Source organism: Schistocerca americana, chromosome 2 (assembly GCF_021461395.2).
Source record: "Schistocerca americana isolate TAMUIC-IGC-003095 chromosome 2, iqSchAmer2.1, whole genome shotgun sequence".
Classification (NCBI taxonomy): Eukaryota; Metazoa; Arthropoda; class Insecta; order Orthoptera; family Acrididae; genus Schistocerca; species Schistocerca americana.
In genome coordinates this window covers 448,927,222-448,951,256 of record NC_060120.1, presented here as the reverse complement: position 1 = coordinate 448,951,256, position 24,035 = coordinate 448,927,222, and the positions used below count along the sequence as shown (strand labels likewise).

The 24,035-nt window shown below is 40.9% G+C and overlaps 1 protein-coding gene across 10 annotated transcripts in view; it reads right to left on the bottom strand.

Moving 5' to 3' along the window:
• Positions 1 to 24,035, bottom strand: part of LOC124596098 (probable low-specificity L-threonine aldolase 2) — a 269,257-nt gene that overhangs the window by 10,381 nt on the left and 234,841 nt on the right. Inside the window, exon 9 of one of the 10 annotated variants that reach the window (XM_047135105.1) lies at positions 22,831 to 23,472. The exons of the other annotated variants lie outside the window; for them this stretch is intronic. Within the exon in view, the coding sequence (XP_046991061.1) occupies positions 23,309 to 23,472 (164 nt within the window). The 3' untranslated portion in view covers positions 22,831 to 23,308. Of the gene's footprint in view, positions 1 to 22,830; positions 23,473 to 24,035 lie in introns of those variants that run through there. 10 annotated transcript variants of the gene reach the window in all.

The following is a 24,035-nucleotide window of genomic DNA, read 5'->3' as shown; positions in this document are numbered from 1 at the left end:
TTCAGGTTCAGGTATCTCAGTCAGAAAATTGTCAGCACTAAGTTATGTTTAAGCCTCAGAATCACAAAACATCAAAATTTGAGGTGTACCACTATTGAAATAAAGCCTTCATACTAAAATTTATTAACAATGATGAAATCAAAGTCCAGTTTTTGAGAAGAGTAACACACAAGTCAAATTATTTTCATTTTCCTAACATTAATGACACTACTGTAGGGTCATTCCACGTGAAAGGACCCTTCATAAGAAAATATAAAGTTTGAAAGATCTTAAAATGTGGCATATCTTTCCGTAGCCAAAAGGTCAAGGAAGCAGAAACTAATCCCAGTTTTCATTATATCCTGGCCTGAAAGGTGTAAAACAGTTACAAGCTTACTCTTGGTGTCAGGGAAAAAGATTGTAAAATTGAATGTGAAATGTTGGCAGCCCTACAGACTAGAGTCTTTGAAGTTGAATGTCCATGTGTTGTGCATATACTCTCTGGATAATTGTGAAGCTGTAACTATGGTTTTACATTTATAATACAGGTAAATAAGCTCTGAATCTTAAAAAAAAAAAAAAAAAAAAAAAGAAAATACGGAATTTCTGTCACACCTGCAACACCGAAATAGACATTTATTTGTTTATCAGTTTAGTTTCATGTTATGTAAAGTTGAAATTATGTAAAAGTGAGGTTACTTACATGGGCATTTTTTTTTTTTTTTGTAGGGCCGGCCGAGGTGGCCGTGCGGTTCTAGGCGCTGCAGTCCGGAACTGCGGGACTGCTACGGTCGCAGGTTTGAATCCTGCCTCGGGCATGGATGTGTGTGATGTCCTTAGGTTAGTTAGGTTTAAGTAGTTCTAAGTTCTAGGGGGCTGATGACCTAAGATGTTAAGTCCCATAGTGCTCAGAGCCATTTGAATCATTTTTTTCGTAGGAACACTCTATCATGTCAAGAAACGCGTGACATGTCAAAGTGTTAGAGCTGTTACCGTGATACCAGAACTTTGTAACAAGTAAATTTTACTGTAACAACAGACACAGTTATTGTTATTGTTAATATTATTGTTGTGATTGTTATTATTATCAACCAGCTGAAAGTATTATTCTTGTAAATTATTATAGGACAAGCATGTCATCCACTGAAAGGAGCCGCAAGTTTAGGGAAAAACTGAAGCAACCTCCAATTCAGTATCAGGCAATGTTAGAAAAGGATTGCAAAAGAGTAAAGTTACGTAGAGAAAAAAATAAAGCTGCCTTGCAGAATGATCAAAAGAAACTTACACTTAAATGTACGCAAGATAGGGAAAGACAAAGGAGGCATCGAGAAAAGAATAAAATTTCTGCTCAAACTCCCACTTCACCTTGCATTTTGTCGCCCTCTAAATCATATAGTTCCAAAAGATCACTTGGGAAGGCAGTAAACAAGATGAAGAAAAGCTTACCATGCAGCCCAAGTAAATGAAAGGATGTAGTGGCAAAGCTGTTTAACGATGAGCTGTCTGAAGTTGCAAATAAACTTAAAAAAGATATGTACAAGAAAGGGAGTAAGTTTCTGAGTGCAAGTACAGACAATAAAATTAAGAACTTCTACCTTCGTGATGACATAAGCTGAAAAGAACCAGCAAGAAAAGATGTGGTTAGTGTCAAGAACCCTGAAACTGGAGAACGAGAACAGAAAATGATGACAATATCTGAAGCATATGAACATTATTGGATATCCAGAGTGTCAGATAAAAAAATCAAAATTCTTCTCTCTTCATCCACCTTTTGTGTACCCTGTATCATTTATGCCACATAATGTGTGTATTTGTCAATACCATGCAAACATACAGTATTTGGTTGAAAGCATTGCAAGAGAAACCAATGCATTTCCAAGTAGAGCACAAGATTTAGTTAGCATTCTTGTTTGTAACACAGAAAATTATAAGTGTATGTCCAGTGCCTGCGAAAAGTGTAACACTTTAAACGCGAAGGGCCTTGTTGATGAAGAACTACTGAACAATGAGCTTGAATGGACTCGATGGAAAGATGTTGAAGGTCACCCTCAGAGTATAGAAACAGTTGGTACAGTTTTGAATGTCATTAAAGAAATAGAAAAACAGCTTCTGGGATTCAAACTGCACTGTTATGTTAAAAAGAAACAGTCAAAGTATTTTGAGGATGCAAAAGTAAATTTCAGTAATCAAGATTTGATTTTGCAGGTTGACTATGGTGAAAATTGTACTTCTGTTTGTCAGGATGAGATCCAGAGTGCTCACTGGCACCAACAGCAGACAACTATATTTACAGCTGTGGCCTGGATTAAAGATGGCACCATACAAAGCTATGCCATTGTTAGCTATGACTTGTCCCACAATAAATATTCAGTTCGGACAATGCTTAAGCTGCTTTTTCAGGACCTAAAGAGAGAATTTCCTTATCTTCAAAGAGTCAAGGTTTTCTCCGATGGTTGCACAGCAAAATTCAAGAATCACTTCATTTTAATAAATGTTACATATTTACAAGCTAATTTTGGCATTACTGGTGACTGGAATTTTTTTGCACGTTCTCATGGTAAAGGTGCAGTTGATGGCATTGGTGGTACCGTGAAAAGAACAGTGTGGAGAACTGTAAAATCACAGAGGGTTACTATTAACACTCCTTATGACTTTTAAAGTGCTTCAAGGAGAAACTGAAAGGGATTACAACCCTCTACTTATCATCTGAAGAAATTAATTCAGCAATGGCTATGTTGGAGAATCGTTGGAAAGGCTTACAGCCTATTCCAGGATTTCACAAACTCCATTGCATTATAGCAGTTAAAGAGGGAGTTATAAGGGTTTCTGCTACATCTGCCCAAGAGATTACAACAGTGATATCACTTCATAACCATGAAAATTCACACAATTCTATGTGTAGTGCTGATAGTGAAGAATCCTTGAAACTTACTATAGGAAACTTTGTACTGTCAGAGTTGACTGTCACTGGAAAGTCCTGTTTGAAGAAGAAATACTTTGCACAAGTTCTTCAAGTTGATGAACAAGCTGAGCAGATCTTGCTGAAGTATATGCAGCCCAGTGGGAAGTGCTGGATTTGGCCTACAGAAGAAGACATATCTTGGGAAAATATTTCAGTAATCTCCCAGAAAGTAAATCCACCCAAGCTGTTGATAACAGGGGACAGTTTGTTTTTCAGTAGTATTGAAATAGGCCTAGTTCTCTCTTGTTTAAGTTTTTATCATTTTAACATAATAATTAAAATATTTTCTTGCTGTTTTGTTTTAAATTTAACTCAATAATATTGATGTATCTATATGTCACACCCGCAACATGAAGGAAAAAAATATGTTGTCTTTTGGAAGTGTCTGGGAATAAGTTATCATATCTTGCATTTTATTACTCCTTTCTTCATTGTGTAAAAAATTATCAACCATTCTGATTCGGAAGTAGAAGTTGAAATAACTAAAGAACACGGCTATATGCAAATGAAGGATAAAGTTTTGTCACACCAGCAACACTTCTTCACAATTTTTTTTAGCAGGTTGAGTGTAAAATTAAGAGCTAAAATTTTTACAGGAACTTAATAACATGCTATTCTATTCACTAAATTAAAGTTAGCCTTACTCTGACACCTGAAGTACAAATAAATATAACTTTAGGCATGAAAAATGTGACAAAATGTCAGATCCGCAACAGTGGAATGACCCTGTAGTATTTTACAACTTCTTAGAAAATTACCCAAACCAGTTGAAACCAAGCAAACACATCTTGTCTCTAAGATAATTGTTTTTGTCACATTTTTGGCATTGGATGTTCATTAGTATTATGCATATGTACATTTAACACTAAATTGTTTTGCTTTACATGCTTAATACACTGTATTCCAGTAATTGCTATTTTGTTCATGTGTACATAGCTTATTTTCACATTTTGGCATCTCTGGGTCAAATATCCTTTACCATGGGTCAAACCTCCCATAATCCAGGAGCTTTGACCCATATGTCAGCCACTAGACTAAACTGATCTAAAGTTATTTCTGTACAATGGAGAACATTTTTATAAATCAGATAGGTACTGGGCATATTCAGGAATTTGAATTCAGTATTAGACAGAAATCAACTTAAAACAAATAGACTTACAAAATGAATTTTAGAAAGTTTGTTGAACTTCCCTTAAGTCCCACATTGTTTTTATTATACACTGATGATGTGAATGCAGAATTAACTTCCAAGCATACTACACTATTTACTGATGACATAATATAATGTTGTCACTAATGATCACACTGTTGTGTACTAGACCTAAATAAAATGAACTATAACATAAAAATAAGAGCACCTATGCCTCCAGTAAGTGAACTGTTTAATAAGAACAATATTGTCATATATGTATAAAGAAATTGTGTCAATTTCTGCCTCTCATCACAAAAGTTATTTTAAACAAGCAAGAGCTATCAAATGCAAGCACTATAAAAAGTTAAGTATATACCATAGCTAAGAGAAAATTTTGAGTAGAATACACATGTAAACTACGTCTCTTGTAAGCTGTCGGCTGCAAGTTCTATTCTAAGGGTCCTCATCAAATCAGCCAGTAACTTTGCTTCACTTTTACCATGAAATTCTTACTTTCACTCAATACTAGAATATGAAATTATATATGGACAAATGCATCCTATAGCACAAGCATTTAAGAATAAAAAAAAAAGAAGGAACTTCATTGTAGCATGTAATTTGAGATAAGATGATAGCTGTTAAGGAAATTTCATATTATTACTCTACAGATTGTATTTTTTTTTTTTTTAAATTGTGATTTATTCATTTCACAATGTATATTTACTATCCATATGATTAGGGTACAGAAAACACATTAAATCTAAAACATAGCTTCACTGTTATGGAACCACACCTAACGAGAGGCAACAACATCTCAATAATAATGTAAAATACTTGTTTTCACCCAATGAAGACTAATGAAAAACTTAATTTTGTCCAGTTTATCATTTATCAGTTCCTTCTCTCACCTGCATGCAAAAGATCTGGCTTCATGTTTCGAATGTTTTGTTCTTGCTATTTGATGTGGATTTTCATCCCCATACATTGAATGTTTTGCACATTTAATTTTAAAGAATGAGTAGAGAGCATAAAATTTTCTCCATTTATTTGTTATGCAAACAGTTCTTAAATAATTCAGATTTTCTGTATACAACCATGACTATTTCATGATGCATAAAGTTGCTGGTTCAAAACAGAAATTGATAGCAGTGAGATTTCTGGGGAAATTTTAGATGTATATTGCAAGGTGATGTTATTTATCACAGCAGGCAAGAAACTCCAGTCCACTGAGACAGAAATTGCAGCTGCATGTCAGACTGTTCGGACAAGACTCAGAAGTCAGGAGTGGGGATAAAATGATAATTGGATCCTTCTACACACGTCAGACTCAATTTCTGATGTAACTGAAAACATTAGAGAAAACCTCAGTTCACTTATATGTAAGTTCCCCAGTCATATTGTAATCACTGGTGGAGACTAACTATCTAACAATTAGTTGGGAAAATTACAGTTTTGTTAGTGCATAATAAGACATCCTATGAAACTTTGCTAAATGCCTTCTTTGAAAACTACCTAGAACATATAGTTAGAAACCCCACTCATGATGAAAATATGTTGGATCTAATGCCAACATATAGACCTGATCTCTTTGACGATGTTCACATCAAAACTGGTATCAGTGGCCAAGATGCAGTTGAGGTAACAATGATTACCAAAGTACAAAGGACAATTAAAACAAGCAGAAAGATACATATGTTCAGTAAACTGGATAAAAAATCACTAGTATCACATCTCAATGAGGAACTTGAAACATTCAGCACAGAGCAGGTAGTATGCAGAGGAACTATAGTTCAAGTTTAAAAGAAGAGTCGACCAAGAACTGGATAGATATGTACCAAGTAGAACAGTTTATAATGGGAAGGAACCTCCATGCTACACAGTCACTGTAAAGAAACTTCTAAAGGAACAGAGATTACTGTATAATAGGTACAAATTAAAGCATAGGACTATAGATAGAGAGATGATGAATGAAATGAGTTTGGCTGTCAAGAGAGTAATGCATGATGCCTTCAATGTCTACCATAGCAGAATTTGGACAAATGTTCTTTCACAGAACCCAAAGAAATCATGGTTGTATGTAAAGACTGTTGGTGGTACCAAACTTAGTGTCCTGTCCCTAGTGAATGAGGGAAACTGAGATGGAGGGTAGCAAGGCAAAATCCGAAATCCTTAACTCCATTTTCAAATGTTCATTTGCAAAGGAAAAGCCATGAGAACTGCCCCAATTTAATCCTCGTACCACTGAAAAGATGAGTGAAATAAAAATTAGTGTCAGCGGTGTTGAGAAACAGCTGAAATCATTACAATTTAACAATGCTCATGGACATGATGGAGCACTGTTAGATTCTACACTCAATTTGTGGCTGAAAGCCCCTCTTCTAACTAACACAGATCCCTCAAACAAAAAATTGTGCCCAGTTCTTGGAAAAAAGCACAGGTCACACACCTCTACAAGAAGGGTAGTAGAAGCAATCCACAAAACTAACATCCAATATTGTTGACACTGATTTTTTTGCAGAATCTTAGTACATATTCAGAGCTCAAACATATTGACCTCTTCAATGCCAACCAGCATGGATTCCAAAAACATCAATCATATGAAACCCACCTTGCAAGCTTTTATGCTTACAGTCAAAGGTATAATCTTTTGAGGTATCAAGTGAAATTTGTGACTGGATTGAGGACTTTTTGTTAATGAGGACACAGCATGTTATCTTGGACGGAGAGTCATCAGAAGTTGAAGTAATTTCAGATGTGCCCCAGCAATGTGTGTTGGGACCCTTTGTATTCAAATGTATATTAATGACCGTGCAGAAATATTAATAGTAAAATCAGGCTTTTAGAAGACAATGTAATTGTCTATAATGAAGTACTGTCTGAAAGACGCTGCATAAATATTCAGTCAGATTTCAAAGCTTGGCAGATTGCTTTAAATGTTAAGAAATGTAAAACTACACACTTCACAAAATGAAAAAATTTAGTATTCTATGACTACAATATCAATGAGTCACTGTTGATATTGGCCAACTCATACCAGTACCTGGGTGCAATATTTTGCAGGGATATCAAATGGCATTATCACATAGGATCAGTCATGGGTAAAGCAGTTGGTAGACTTTGGTTTATTAGGAGAATATTGGGTAAGTGCAAGCAGTCTATAAAGGAGATAACTTGCAAATCACTTGTGCGACCAAATTAACAATATTGTTCAAGTGTGTGGGACCCTTACCCCATGGAACTAACAGGCGATATTGAACATATACGTAGAAGGACAGCATGCATGATCACAGGTTTGTTTAATCCATGGGAGAGTGTCACAGAGATAAAGAAGATACCAAACTCTTGAAGATATACGTAAATTACCCAAGAAAGTCTGTTAACAAAGTTTCAAGAACCAGCTTTTAATGATTGCTTTAGGAATATACTAAAACACCCTATGTGCCACTCACATGGGGATCATGTGGATAAGATTAGAATAATTACTGCACACACAGAGGCATTCAAACAATCATTCTTATCTCACTCTATACATGAATTGAACAAGAAAAAACCCTAGTAACCGGTAGAATGGGATGTACCATTTGTTAGGCACCTCACAGTGGCTTGCTGAGTATAGATGTAGGTATAGATATAGATGCTAGTGGTGAGAATTTTTAATTAGTAGGTGATATAGTTTCCTTCAATGTGCAGCACATATGTGCCTAAGGATTTTTTTCTGGCAGTCTCAATATATGAAAGATGTTTGTTCTGGCATAACCACAAGGGCCAGAATGAAGAAGATGCAGAATGCAAGTGCAGAGAGGGCGGTGAGGAAACAATGGCCAATGGTGTGCAGAATTGGACCGTGCCGCACCAAGAGTGACACTTGGAAGAAGGGAATATAAACGCCACTCCTGTTAGCCTCGGCCACTCAGATCAGCATTGACTTGCAGGTCTTAGTTATCTGTGACATGTGTCAACTTGCCTGAACATTTCACATATCAAGGACTCTAAATTATATTGCCAGTCGCACCTCATTTGCGACTACCACTTGTAAATCTCCAAAGTTATGTATTGTCAATTGCTTTATAGAAATAAAACGACTAATGTTATTTGTTTGAATTGTTGTACAGCATTCTGAGAATGCTGCAGCCCATGGGCACACTACTAGCAATGAGTGGGCAAGACCCCACAATGTTGGTTTTCGCCAAAAACCAATACTGTCCTTTCTCATATATACATGGCATAGCCTTGTCATACAAAATGTGTAAGTTCACTATGTTTGCTGACAGTACTAATATTGTGGTAAACAACAAACATTCCACCAATCTAGAGGCTCATGCTAACAAATTACTCCTTGAATTCCTAACCTGGTTCAAAGTAAACTCACTTTCTATTAAGTCTGAGCAAAACTAATAATATCCAGTTCGGCTCCAATTACAAAATCACTCAAGATATACTTATTGTACATGACAGTCAGTAAATACAAAGTGTACAGTGCACCAAATTCTGAGGCCTTCACGCACACAGCAAGGCCATTTGGAAACATCATGTCCTTTGGACCTTAAAAAGGTTGTCCTCAGCTATCTTTGCCATTAGGACAGTCTCTCATATTGGAGACATTAGTGTCATGAAGTCCACTTACTTTGGGTACTTCCAGTCAGTTATGTGCTATGAACCTATCTTCTGGAGCAATTCACACATATCAAAGAAAATTTTCATTCTACAGGAAAAGATCATCTGAATTACATACAGAGTCTCCCTGAGAACATCCTGCCATAAACCTTTTATGAAACTATTGATACTTACCATTACTTCCCTTCCCAATACATTTATTCTATAATGAGCTTCGTGGTCAACAATCCTGTGCACCATGAAATCAATTAAATTTGCTACAATCACAACACAAGAAGATAGGCTGACTTCCTTTGTGATTTCAAAAATCTAACTCAGTTACAGAAAGTTATACAGTATTCCAGTATTAAAATTATTAATTGCCAAATAACATAAAAGATATGTGAATTAACAGTGCATTATTTAAAAATAAAATAACACTGTACCTACTTGATACAGCTTTTTATTCATTGCATGAATTTTTAACATAGACATAATAGACTCCTTACATTTGGATTTTTATAGTTTGTGATGTATTGTTACAGATACAGTAACTTCTGTTTTTTTGTAGTTCTATGTTTTTATTTTTCCCACAACTATTTCTGTGAATTAACTGTACTCATTTGACACCCTAGCTTCTCACACATATTAACAGATCTACAAAATACGCACATAAAAATAAATAACAGAAGATATAATATATTCGTGCATCCTTGTCAGTAGCAGTGGCTGCTTCACAACTTATTAGCCAGATACTCACCAAGTTTATTCTAGCCTACATTCTTATCTAGATTTAATCCCAGCAAGGAATATCAGTGATTCAGGAAAAAACAGATTGCTAAGACACGTCAAGTTGCCGACAGGTACAATTAAAAGACACTCACATATAGCTTTCGGTCATAGCTTTCTTCAGTAAAAGAGGCGCACACACGCTCCCACATGCACACACGCTCCCACAGCAAGTACACCTCATGCACACGTGACCACCAACTCCAGTATCTCAGGCCGGAACGTAACATCATGTGGGATACAAGCAAGGGAAAGGGAAGGGATAGTAGTGTATGGGTGAGGTGAGAGATGAACACTGTCTGGTGGAGTGTGTAAGGGCAAGACTGCCAACAGGCATAGTTTCAGGAGGTTGTGGGGCACAGAGGTGGGGAAAGAAGGACCAAAAAAGGAGAGTAATGGGGAAAGATGAGCAGATGCATTGGCAGAGGGCTACAAATAAACAGAGCGGTAGATGAGAATGGGAAGGCGGTGACAGGACAGAGGGGGTGGAAACTGTCGGGTGGAGGGTGTGGGGACAGTATGTTACAGTAGGTTGAGGCCGGGATTATTATGGAAGCGGAGAATGTATTGTATTGTAAGGATAACTCACATCTGCACAGTCCAGAAAAGCTGGTGGCGGAGGGAAGGATCCAGACGGTTTGGGTAGTGAAGCAGCCATTGAAATCAAGTGTGTTATGTTCAGCTGTATGCTGTCCCACGTGGTGGTCTAGTTTCCTCTTCACCACAGATTGGCAGTGGACAACTGGTTGGTGGTCATACCAATATAAAAAGCTATGCAATGAGTGTGCAAAATGGTTAAGCAGGTATGGCTAGAGGACAAATGTAAGGATGTAGAGGCTTATCTCACGAGGGGTAAGATAGATACTGCTTACAGGAAAATTAAAGAGACCTTTGGAGAAAAGAGAATCACTTGCATGAATATCAAGAGCTCAGATGGAAACCCAGTTCTAAGCAAAGAAGGGAAAGCAGAAAGGTGGAAGCAGTATATAGAGGATCTATACAGGGGCAATGTTCTTGAGGACAATATTATGGAAATGGAAGAGGATGTAGATGAAGATGAAATGAGAGATAGGATACTGCGTGAAGAATTTAAGAGAGTACTGAAAGACCTGAGTCGAAACAAGGCCCCAGGAGTAGACAACATTCCATTAGAACTACTGACAGCCTTGGGAGAGCCAGTCCTGACAAAACTCTACCATCTGGTGAGCAAGATGTATGAGACAGGCAAAATTCCCTCAGACTTCAAGAATAATATAATAATTCCAATCCCAAAGAAAGCAGGTGTTGACAGATGTGAAAATTACCAAACTATCAGTATAATAAGTCACAGCTGCAAAATACTAACGCGAATTCTTTACAGACGAATGGAAAAACTAGTAGAAGCCGACCTCGGGGAAGATCAGTTTGGGTTGCGTAGAAATATTGGAACACGTGAGGCAATACTGACGCTTCGACTTATCTTAGAAGAAAGATTAAGGAAAGGCAAACCTACATTTCTAGCATTTGTAGACTTAGAGAAAGCTTTTGACAATGTTGACTGAAATACTCTCTTTCAAATTCTGAAGGTGGCAGGGGTAAAATACGGGAGCGAAAGGCTATTTACAATTTGTACAGAAACAAGATGGCAGTTATAAGAGTTGAGGGACATGAAAGGGAAGCAGTGGTTGGGAAGGGAGTGAGACAGGGTTGTAGCCTCTCCCCGATGCTATTCAATCTGTATATTGAGCAAGCAGTAAAGGAAACAAAAGAAAAGCTTGGAGTAGGTATTAAAATACATGGAGAAGAAATAAAAACTTTGAGGTTTGCCGATGACATGTTAATTCTGTCAGAGACAGCATAGGACCTGGAACACCAGCTGAACGGAATGGACAGTGTCTTCAAAGGAGGGTATAAGATGAACATCAACAAAAGCAAAACGAGGATAATGGAATGTAGTCGAATTAAGTCGGGTGATGCTGAGGGAATTAGATTAGGAAATGAGACACTTAAAGTAGTAAAGGAGTTTTGCTATTTGGGGAGCAAAATAACTGATAATGGTCAAAGTAGAGAGGATATAAAATGTAGACTGGCAATGGCAAGAAAAGCATTTCTGAAGAAGAGAAATTTGTTAACATCGAGTATTGATTTAAGTGTCAGGAAGTCGTTTCTGAAAATATTTGTATGGAGTGTAGCCATGTATGGAAGTGAAACGTGGACGATAAATGGTTTAGACAAGAAGAGAACAGAAGCTTTTGAAATGTGGTGCTACAGAAGAACGCTGAAGATTAGATGGGTAGATCACATAACTAATGAGGAGGTGTTGAATAGAATTGGGGAGAAGAGGAGTTTGTGGCACAACTTGACAATAAGAAGGGATCGGTTGGTAGGACATGTTCTAAGGCATCAAGGAATCACCAATTTAGTACTGCATGGCAGCGTGGAGGGTAAAAATCGTAGAGGAAGACCAAGAGATGAATACACTAAGCAGATTCAGAAGCATGTAGGCTGCAGTAGGTACTGGGAGATGAAGAAGCTTGCACAGGATAGAGTAGCATGGAGAGCTGCATCAAACCAGTCTTTGGACTGAAGACCACAACAACAACAACAACAACAACATGCAATGATAGCAGCTAACTGTGCTTCACATGACATGGCTGCTTCACAGGTAGCCCAGCTGCTGACAGGACTGGAACAGGAAGTACTGGATGGGTGGATTGGGCAGGTTTTGCACCTGGGTCTTCCACAGAGACATGATATTTGAGGCAGGGAGTTGGGATTGGGAGTAGCATAGTGATGGACTAGGATGTTGTGGTGGTTGGGTGGGTGACAGAACACCACTCACTTTAGGTGGGGTGGGAGGTTTCTCAGGTAGGATGTCTCATTTCAGGGCACAACAATAGGTAATCAAAGCCCCGGTGAAGGATGCGATTCAGTTGTTCCAGTCTGGCGTGGTACTAGGTGATGAAGAGGTATCCCTTTGTGGCTGGTTCTTGGGGGTGGTGGGAGGATTGTGGATGTGAGGGAAACAGCATGGGAGACCTGTTAGTGGACTAGGTCTGGGGATAGTGGTTATCCGTGAAGGCTTTGGTGAGACCTTCAGCATACTGAGCAAGGGGGTTTTTTCACTGTAGATACACTGTCCCGGGTAGCCAGGCTTTATGGGGGGGGGGGGATTTTTTTTGTGTGAAAGGGGTGACAGCTGTCATAACGCAGGTGTACCATTGGTGGTTGGTGAGTTTAATGTGGACAGAGGTGCAGATGGAGCTATTAGAGAGGAGGAGGTCAACATTTGGGAAGGTGGCATGCTGGGATGAAGAGGACCACATGAAGTGGGTGGGAGAGATGGTCTTGGGGTTGTGAAAGAATGAAGATAGGATGTGTATGCCCTGACTCCAGATGATGAAGATATCATCAATGAACCTGAACTAGAGTATGGGTTTGGTGTTTTGGGAGACTAGGAAGGTTTCCTCTAGATAGCCCATAGGAAGGTTGGAGTAGAAGGGTGCCACATGGCTGCCCACAGCTGTGCTGTGGTATTGTTTATATACCTTCCCTTCAAATGAGAATCAGGTGTAGATTAGGATAAAATTAATTAGGTGTATGAAGAATGATGTAGTGGGTTTAGAGTCTGAAGGACATTGAGAAAGGTAGTGTTCAACAGTGGTAAGATGATGGGCATGAGTGATGTCGGTGTATAGGGAGGTGGCATCAACAGTGACAAGTAGGGACCCAGGAGGCAAAGGGGTAGCAATGGTGGAGAGTCGGTGAAGGAAGTGGTTGGTGTCTTTGGTGTGGAAGGCTAGATTACAGGCAATTGTTTGGAGGTGTTGGTCATTGAGGATCGAAATTCTTTCAGTGAGGACACAATAACCAAACACAATGGGGTGTCCAGGACTGTTGGGTTTGTGGATTTTGGGTAGCGGTGGGTGTGCGAGGTGTCGTAGGGGTGAGGAGGGAAATGGATTCAGGGAAGATTATTCTGGGAAGGGCCTAAGGCTTTAAGCAGGGATTGGAGTTTGGCAGAGTTTATAGGTGGAGGAGTCAGATAACTGGAGGAGGCCATCTGCCAGTTAGTCACTGCAATTCATAACAGCAGTGGTGGAATCTTTGTGTGCAGGTAGGATGATTAGGTCAGGATTTGTTCTGAATCTGTGTATAGTTGTTATTTCTTCTACTGAAAGGTTAGTGTTCTGAGGAAGGGACCTGGGGAAGGATGGTGAGGCTGAGTTGGAAGTAAGGAAGTCCTGAAAGGTGACCAGCAGGTGGTTAGGTGGGAGGGGGAGGATCACGGTTGGATGATGGTATGAACTGGAAGAGGCAGGGTTCAATGTTTAATTAGTGTGGTTGGAGGAATTGATGGCAAAGAAGTTCTTCCATTGCAAGGATCGGGAGGAGAGTAGGTCTTTGACAATACCAGAAATATGTTTATGTTGCTATATCTTTTGCTGAAAGCTAAATATTAAGCAATGTCAGTGCATTAACATAAAGTGATCCGCCAGGATAGCTGAGAGCGCTAACGCGCTGCTTCCTGGACTTGGCTGCTTCCGGCCCCGGATCAAATCCACCCAGCGGATTAACGACGATGACTGGTGTGCCGGCCAGCCTGGATGTGGTTTTTAGGTGGTTTTCCACATCCTCCTAGGTGAATACCGGGCTGGTCCCCACGTCCCACCTCAGTTACACAACTCGCAGACATTTACAACATGTCCACACTATTTCATGATTTACACTAGACGCAGACAGCTGGGGTACACTAATTCCGTCCCGGGGGGATATGGGATGGCAGCAGGAAGGGCATCCAGCCACCCCTTAAAATTAACCATGCCACATCTGTACCTAACCCTGCTGACCATGAGCACAATGCGGGTTAAAGGCAGTAGCAAAAGAAAGTGCGTTAACATAAAGTGCACATTTTCCTCATTAAGAAACGAAGAACCATACTAATCTAATCTACACATAATAGAAGGCAGAGCAACATGCCACCAATAGTTCATTCTGAATTAATGTTGTTGTTTAGTGCATGACATGGAAGCTGAGTGCAACAGGGTATCCTAAAAATTCAAGGAGTCTGTTTGAGGTTCCTTCTAAAAGACTGCCAGACTACTGTATTCATGGACTTTAAGTACAGTTCTGTTTTAGAATTACCACATCCACAACCACACCACATTTTCTAGAGAGGTTAAAATCCTCCTCTTCCATTTTCTTCCTCTATAACATATTTCAACATGTCACTTTTTCCATTGGTATGAACACTTCTTTCACATATGCCAGTAGGATAACACACATCTCTGTCATCCCTCATCTGAGCTACCAGCCAAATCTGAAATATAACTCACCAACAGTCACTATATTCATTCCTTTACATGTATTTTCCTCTCTGCTTCATATTCCAAAGACAGTATACAACAGTCAGATGGAATTATTAAAATTATTATAACTTTTGTCCTAATACCTTGAAAGTGACCAAGACCTCATCTACCAGAGACTTGCTAATCATACCTGTAATACCCACAACAAACCTGATACTGGTAACACCGGGAAGTAGCATCTCCTATAACTGCATTCAGTTAATGAATGACCAATAAGACCTGTGTTGCTCCCAAGTTCTACTAAAATGTCTATCAATTCCTTGCATGTTCACCATTGTCACGAGCTTGTAACAAACAAACTTTCTTCCAGTAGCTCTTCCCTCACATAAGTGTTTCAGTCAAATGCCATTACTTCTGTTACTAATGACTAATTCTGTACACCTATGAGCATCACGTCCCCTCTCAGAAGCTAGTTGCTTCCCTTATGACTACCCTTTTATACAGTTATTTTTATCTCATATTCTACTTCTGGTTTTTATTTTCATCTTCCAGTTTGGATATTGAGTATTCATTTCTAGCACCACTCAAATCCCTTCAAAGCAGTGAATTATTACCACCATTCTCTCCTTTACATCTGTTCCAACCTCCTACATTTTCAAATTTTTTTTTCTTTTGTTTTGTTCCATTTTTTGTAACATGTCCAGTTGCAAAAGGAAATCTAACAGCTTATCAGCTTGAAAACATTGTCCCAATAATTGTTCTCCAAGTTTTGGAATAATCATGAGATAACAACCCCATTTAAACATCCACACTTTAAAAGTTCATCAAATATTGAAATTTGTTAAGATCATACCATAAGAATCTCCTACAAACACCCCACTGAAGACCACATGGCACTAAAGTTAACAATTAAAGGCACAATTTCTTTTGCACTCCATATAACCAGTATCTGACTTTAAATGACATTTCAAACTGATTATAAGTTTTGAACTCTTCAACTTTTATCAAATCCAACTGCTTCCCCTTACTGTGGGCTACTACGAATCTTCTACTCCTTTCTTTCTTCTCCTATTCTGCATTTCAAAATTCTGTCTAGGTTTCTTTAAAAGCTTGTAAAATTAATACTGGATGAGTTTCTCCTTCTGGCTTTAAAGTAGGAAGCATTAGGATGCTTATATGCTAGAATCTGTGTTGTGACAGTGCCACGACATTTAACAGTGCCGCCACGACAGTATGCGCAAACGGTGATAGAGGCGCTCGGCAACTCGGCTGAGCGCGGGAGTGCCACCTAGCTACAAATGGCGGCCGCCGCATGTCACGGCATGGCAGTCGAATAAGAGATACTGAGTTGTTATCATGTAACCAGCTATTGTTTCTAAGTGAGTGTGTTTGAATATCCATGCAATTATTGGTGATTAAAGGTTATAACACATTTTGGCGACGAGGATGGGATATTTTCACTGCGTTGTGGATTTGTGTGTTCGTGACGGGGCAGACATGGAACAGCTTATGCAAGCGCTCATTGAACAACAAACACAGCTGACGGCTGCTATTCAGGCGTTGTCGACGTCGCTTACTCATCGTCTGTCTTCCTCTTCTCCGCCTCCGTTCCCTCCTTACAACGAAGCCGCTGAAGACTGGGAGGATTATGAGAAGCATTTGCGGCAACACTTCTTGGCTTTCGGCGTTGTCGACGCTCCTATGTGTAAGTCGTTATTTCTATCTTGGATTTCCTCACGGATCTGTCAGCTTCTATCTCAGTTAGCCCCTCTGCGGGAACCTGCCTCCTTCCAACAAATGTGTGACTTATTGTCTAACTATTACTGAAAAAACACCCACGTCATTGCCGTCCGCATGGCGTTCTACCGGTGTCGTAAATAGCCCCATCAATTTTACCTGGCGTGGGCGCCGGAACTACACGGTCTGAGTAAGAAATGTCAGTTTGTCACAAACACTCATCATGAGTCTTATGCTGATTCAATGGTTAGGGACGCTATTCTACGGCTTGCTCTTGATAAAGAAGTTCAGCAACACGCCCTACAATTGCCAAACCCATCGATGGTGGAAGTTCTAAGCATCGCTCAATCCTTTGAAGTGTCTCACGCTGCTGGCGCGCAAATAGACGCGTGGTGTGATGTAGGCGCTGTACGGTCTACTTTCGACACGAACAATTTGCCTGTTTCACAGGAGAACGAAGATGTGGCGGCGGTTCACTCGCATAAACAATGTCGCGTTGGGCCGCAACACTCGCAGTGAAAACAGCGACCACAGAAGCAGGTTCGTTCCGCACTTCCTTCTTGTCCATGTTGTTTCATACAGCATGACAGGGCTGCGTGTCCAAAACGTTGGGCCACGTGTAATTCGTGTAGGAAAAAAGGCCACATTGCTTCTGTGTGTCAGTCCCCTAAAGTGCCTGTCGATGAGGACGAGGCATCGGACATGGATGTTAACTGTGTGCTTTCTCAAACAAATAAGTTGTTTGTTACTGTTCGTGTTCTGGATAAAGACATTCGCATGCAAGTGGACACTGGCTCTGCAGTAACTCTCATTAATTCTCGCACGTATTTGGAGTTGGGCTCCCCTCCCTTGTCTCCAGTGACGCGAAATCTGAGAACTTATAATAAACAGAAAATTCCTATCATTGGCCAGTTTGATGCTTCCACTGCCTACAAGTCTGTTGTTAGGCCCCTCACGTTTTATGTGGTGGATCATGCTGGCACTGAAAACCTGTTCGGTTATGATGCTTTCCAGTTGTTCGGGTTCTCCATTGATGATGATGTGCACCTCGTATCTGAGGATATTCCATATCAACAGCTTGATGGATTGTCTTCTGAATTTTTGTCTGTGTTCTCTGCTGGTCTGGGTCGTGCCAAGGATTTTGAAGCCCACATTACTCTTAAACCTACAGCTTGCCCTAAGTTTTTCCGGGCACGCCCTATTCCAATGGCGTTGTGTGCACCTGTCAAGGCTGAGATATACAGGTTAACAGCTTCAGGGATTCTCCTTCCTGTTACCTCCTGCAAATGGGCATCGCCAATCGTGGTGGTTTCTAAACCAAACAGGAGTCTGCGATTGTGTGGTGATTTAAAGGCCACTGTCAACACTCAGAGCCTCATTGACACTTATCCTCTTCCCCGTCCTGAGGAGTTATTTACCAAGCTCGCTGGGGGCCAGTTCTTTTCCAAACTTGATTTATCGGAGGCGTACCATCAGTTGCCGTTGGATGCTTCTTCCAAGGAATTTCTCGTCATCAACACTCCTTGTGGGTTGTATCAGTACCAGTGGTTACCATTTGGCGTCGCTAGCGCGCCGGCCATTTTTCAGCGGTTTTTGGAACAGCTCACGGTTTCCGTTCCCAGCTGCATAAACTATCTGGATGACATTGTTGTCATGGGGGCCTCCACTGAGGAGCACCTTCGCAATTTGCGTTCGCTGTTTCGGGTTTTGCATTCAGCTGGGTTGAGGTGCAATCAGGACAAGTCACAGTTCTTCCAACCCTCGATTGTGTATCTTGGTTTCCACTTGTCCCGTGAGGGTATATGTCCTCTACGTCAGCACGTTGCGGCCATTAACGCTCTACCCCGGCCGTCTATGGTCAAAGAACTTCAGGCGTTTCTAGGCAAGATTGCTTATTATCACAAATTCATTCCATCTGCAGCGGCGGTAGCTCATCCTCTGCATCAGCTGTTACGCCAAAACGTCCCTTTCTGTTGGTCCGATGAGTGTGAGCAGGCTTTTGTCCACCTGAAGGCTCATTTGCAGTCAACACCTTGTCTTGCCACATTCCGTCCGGGTCAGCACTTGGTTCTGGCGACTGACACGCCACAGTATGGCCTAGGGTACTCTGTTTCCACATTGATAAGGAAGAACGTCATGCGGTCGAGGGTTTTCCACTTACAGGTTCGCAGGTCGCGTCGGCTACTGCGCAGGACCCGGTCCTGCGTCAGGTGATCGGTTTTGTTCAACGGGGTTGGCCGGACAGGACCAAGGGCCGGGCATCGGATCCCCTTCACAACTACCATGCCTTGCGCCTTCATCTGTCTGTTCGTGATGGTGTTGTTCTTCTGGCTACGGATGGCGCATCTCCACGGGTCGTGGTGCCAGCCTCTCTTCGCAAAGATGTTCTCAAACTGTTGCATGAAGGCCATTGGGGTATTTCTCGGACTAAGTCCCTGGCCCGCAGGCAAGTTTATTGGCCCGGTATTGATTCGGACATCGCCCACATGGTTGCTGCGTGTGGTCAGTGTGCTCAACAACTGGCTGCATCTCGTACAATGCCCTCTCCGTGGCCTGATCCGGCGCAGCCATGGGAACGGGTGCACGCTGACATTGCCGGCCCCTTCCTCGGTACTTACTGGCTACTGTTGATTGACGCCTTCTCGAAGTTTCCATTTGTTGTTCAATGTCTGTTGCCCACCACTGCGGTGACGATGCTGGCTTTGTCCAAAATCTTTGCGCTAGAAGGTCTTCCATCCACGATCGACATGGACAATGGCCCTCAGTTCTCTTCGCAGGCCTTCCGTGATTTTTGTACTGGACAAGGGATTCATCATGTTACAGCACCACCCTTCCATCCGCAATCGAATGGGGAGGTCGAGCACCTTGTCCGCACTTTCAAAAGCCAGATGAAAAAATTCCTTAGTGATTTTTCCACAGATGACGGTCTGCTGCAATTTCTGAGTTCTTATCGCTTCACGCCTCTGAGTGATCGCAGCCCTGCTGGGCTCTTGCATGGCTGCCAACCGCGCACTCTACTGCACCTGCTTCACCCTGTCAGGCCTTGTGCTGTGTTCCCTAGTGCGGGAAAATACTCGGTGGGCGCCGACGTGTAGGCACGAGGGTATGGATCTCGCCCTAAATGGATTCCAGGGGTGGTCAAGGCTCTTCGCGGCCGCCGGCGTTGTGAAATACGTATGGACGATGGCATGGTTGTTCGCCATTACGACCAGATGCGCCCACGAGTGGTGGCCACTCCGGTGCCACTGCCCCTTCCTTCGCCTCCACCAGCCCGAGAAGCCAGTCCTGTCGCTGCTGCTGATCTACCGTACGTGTTGATGCAGCCGACATCGCTACCGCTTCCGAATACGCCGGAACCGGTCCCAGTCGCGACACCACCGACTCCAGGACCCATCTCGCTGGAGCACACCCCCAGGTCCATGACACCTATGGATGCTGCTCCGGAGTTTTCACCCATCATCTCATCCAGGAGGCACGTTCCACACACGAGCTTCGGTCCTGGACATTTTCGACCATACTCTCGTGTCTCACCGCGGGATCTTCTCGGGGCCTCACAAGAGGCCATGGATGTCTCCGCACTGTCCATGTCTCCAAAGAAGTGAGTGTTTTTTTTTCAAGGGGGGAAAAGTGTTGTGACAGTGCCACGACATTTAACAGTGCCGCCACGACAGTACGCGCAAACGGTGATAGAGGCGCTCCTCAACTTGGCTGAGCGCGGGAGTGCCACCTAGCTACGAACGGCACCAGCCGCATGTCACGGCACGGCAATCGAATAAGAGATACTGAGTTGTTATCATGTAACCAGCTATTGTTTCTAAGTGAGTGTGTTTGAATATCCACACAATTGTTGGTGATTAAAGGTTATAACAATCAGATTGTTTTAGAAAGTGATTGTCTCCCACTAGTTACTTTTAGGAGGGATGTCCAACACCATTTCTTCTACTTTTATGGTGATGATCTTAACTATATCATGATTTAATGTTCTCCTCTTCAGCCCATATGTAATTACACCCAATATGGTAATATACTGATTAACATGGGTTACTTGTCTACTTTCATCCATATCTAGTCTACCTTTAACTCATCATCTTATCCTCTTTTCAAACTTTCTGCATGATAATTTGCAGTCATGCTTCTCTTCCAGCTAACACTGCTGTGTTCTCATCTACTTATAATAATAATAATAATAATAATACTGTCTTATTCAACGTCAAATGATTCACTGCGTAAGTATAAAAACAGCAAAGATTACAATTCTTGATAGACAACACAATAATACATTCTTTTGAAAACATCATTGATAAAATACAATAAGATTACACATAAATGGTTTATTGTTATTTACATTTTTTAAACTCTTCTTACTCTGCATGTAACTATGATATTATTCTAATGTGCAGAAAGGGTTTTATAAAAGGAAAGTAGGGTGAAATTCTTCCTTGAGAATGGTTACTTTTGGCAACTATGTGTTCCATACTTCTAAATGGGCCTCCAAACTCACTCAGAAAAACTCATTCTGCTTTTTGTTTCTAATTTATCCATATATCCAGATAACTGAATTTGGCTATACAGGGTGATTTTTTCCACTGTGTACGAACTCTAGGGATTGATCGATGAGACAACACGGAACAAAAAAATGTCTAATGAACTTCTGTCTGGAAATGCGTGGTTTCCATACTGGATATCATGTATTCAATCATACTTTGTTACAGAGACTGCAGTCTAATACACACAGCCCCATGTAGCCACAGTTACAGTATGCATGGTTTCCTCCTAGAGGGCGGTACTGTTCCTCATGCATCATGCACTAGTGCCCTCTCCTGCCATAGTAATTGGTAATGTTGTGTCTAATTAACTTCTCTTGTTGACTCATCTTGCAGTGGATGTGTACAGTGTTGTACAAAATGGTTCTCTATTCAAATCAAGAGCCCGCTGACATGGTGTTTACTTATGGAAAGGCTAATGGCAATGGGCAGTGGGCAGCAAGGTTGTATCAGGAGACCTATCCTCACTGACAACAACCACAGCATTCAATGTTGGCAACACTGTTTCACTGTCTGTCGGAGACGCAGTCATTTCAGGAAGCAGAAAAATGTGAAGGACATATCCTAAATGTTCAGATATGAGACTTGGAGGAGATTGTGATTGACACTGTGGAGGGTGACCGCTGTGTCAGTACCAGGCAGTTGGCCTGCTAGTGCAGAGTAAGCCTGACGACTGTGTGGAACATTCTCCATGACAATTGTTAGTACCCTTAATGCTTATAGTGTGTGCAGGGCTTACTAGCGGCAGACTTTCCACATCGAGAGCAGTTTTGTCACTGGTTTCTTCGCCAGACAACCATGCTTTTGGGATTTGTGTCACCCATCCTGTTCCACCTGTAAGTGGAGTGGTATCTTCAACTTTCATAACAGTCATCCTTGGAATAGTATGTAGAACCGTTATGGTACAGCAACAGCAAATCATCAGCATCAGTGCAGACAGAATGTGTGAGCCAGGATAATTGGTGACTATATTTTGGGCCAGTCTTCCTTCCATGTTACCTAACAGACTGGGACTAGCTGTGTTTCTTGTGGGTGACTTTGCCTTCACTGCTGGAAGAAGTGCCATTGATGATTCCAAGGGTTAAGTGGCTGCTACATGATGGTGCTCCAGCCCACTTTGCTGTTAACATCTAGACGCATCTCGCTCTTGTTTTCCTTGGTCGATGGATTGGATGAGGGGCTCCAGTTGAATGGCCTGCCCATTCACTGGACCTCAACCTGTCCAATTTCTTGCTATTGGGCCATCTCAAAAGTATTGTGTATGCAAAGCCCATTCCAGATGTGGAGACGCTGGAGCAGCATATTCATATTGCCTTTGACACTGTTCAGATGCTGCCTGGCTAATGTGAATGAGTGGGACAGAACATGTTACGGTGCATATGCACCCTGCATTGAGGCACATTTTCAACATGTACTATAACTGTGGCTGCATGGTACAGCACATATTAGACAGCAGTCTCTGTGACAATGTATGACTGAATAAATGGCCTCTATCATGTATTTCTGGACATAAGTTCATTAGACCTTTTTGTTCCAGATCCTCTTACTCATCAATCCCTAGAGTTTGTACATGGTATAAGAGTTAAATGGACTATTCACTGTATTCATATTTCCATTTGATCGCTTTATTATTTTGAAGAACCTTACGTTGCATCTACTCCTGACTTGATTCTACAGGCTACATGATCACTGCTAAAGTATTGTTTTCTTTTGTCACTCCATTATTTTGCTACTACTATTAAATTATTCAACAAACACAATACAATTTAATTCATAAAAATACCAAGGATTCACTACTTGTTTGTGATACTGATTTAATTGTGACGTTAAAATAATTTAACTTCTTAACAATTACATCATTCCTTTCCTTCAATCCTTTTTATGTACCTAACTGTTGTCATTGATCAACTCCTTACATAGTTCAACAAACTGCTCTACAGTCAGAGCAACTTTACATTGTCCTCTCAAGTGATGCGATGAACCACATAAGGCAAGTTCAAATGAACACTGTTTTCCACTTTATTCAAATTAAACAGTACAGTCTTTGCCATTGGGGTGAAGCGTTGATGCTGAAGTGTAACAATTTGTTGATACTAGTGATATACCAATCGAGTGAAGTTGTACCTTCTCCTGCATATGATGATAATATAATAGTGAGACACTTCTCCCTGGGACACACTAAGCACTCTCAGACTACACTGCCTACACTTGGTTGCTTGCTCTTTAATCTGTGTAAAACTGAACAAAGATGCTACATGCCTCTGGATAGCGAACCAGTGTGCCATCAGCCCAGTTGTGTTAACACCCACTTGTTGCAAGATGTCGATGAACACTGGTGTTCACAGTCTGTCTTAGTCAAAGTGAGTAAAATACCATTCAACAGTGACCTCTTCTTTTGCAGATGCTTCCTATCACCAATACAGCCTCTCTCTCCAAAGTGTTTCCAATCTGCAAAATCCACCAACAAAATCTTCATTTTTACATTGCCAAATTCCCAGAACATTATTTCTGGGTCTGAAAGTTAACTTTAGTTGCAATATACTGTTTATTTAACTTCTTCAAATGTCCACCTTTCTTCTGTGTTCAGTGGTCCTGATCTACATGGCAGTACATTTTAATGACTGTTATGCACTTTCTGATCTAGTTGTTCAAAATTTCTATTCCTATACATTCATACATGTCCTTTGATAACAATGCCCAAATTCCTTTAATAGAATTCCAAGTTCAGTAATATGTATATTTTTCTACTTCCCCCTTCTTCCTTAAAACTTTTTGCTGTCCTTGGATTCCAGAATAAAACATGTTATAGCTTACTTAATGAGCAAAAATTTTCAGGGAACTTTCCCACTTTGAACAATAGCTTCCTACTGTTCCTTCATTTTCAAGTAATTTACTATTATTGTCAAGTTCTGTATCTTCTTGATTAACAATCACTTCTGTTGAGGATGTATTATGCAGTTATCCAGATGTCTACTGTTTTTATTTCCATATTTTCTGATACACACTTCCTC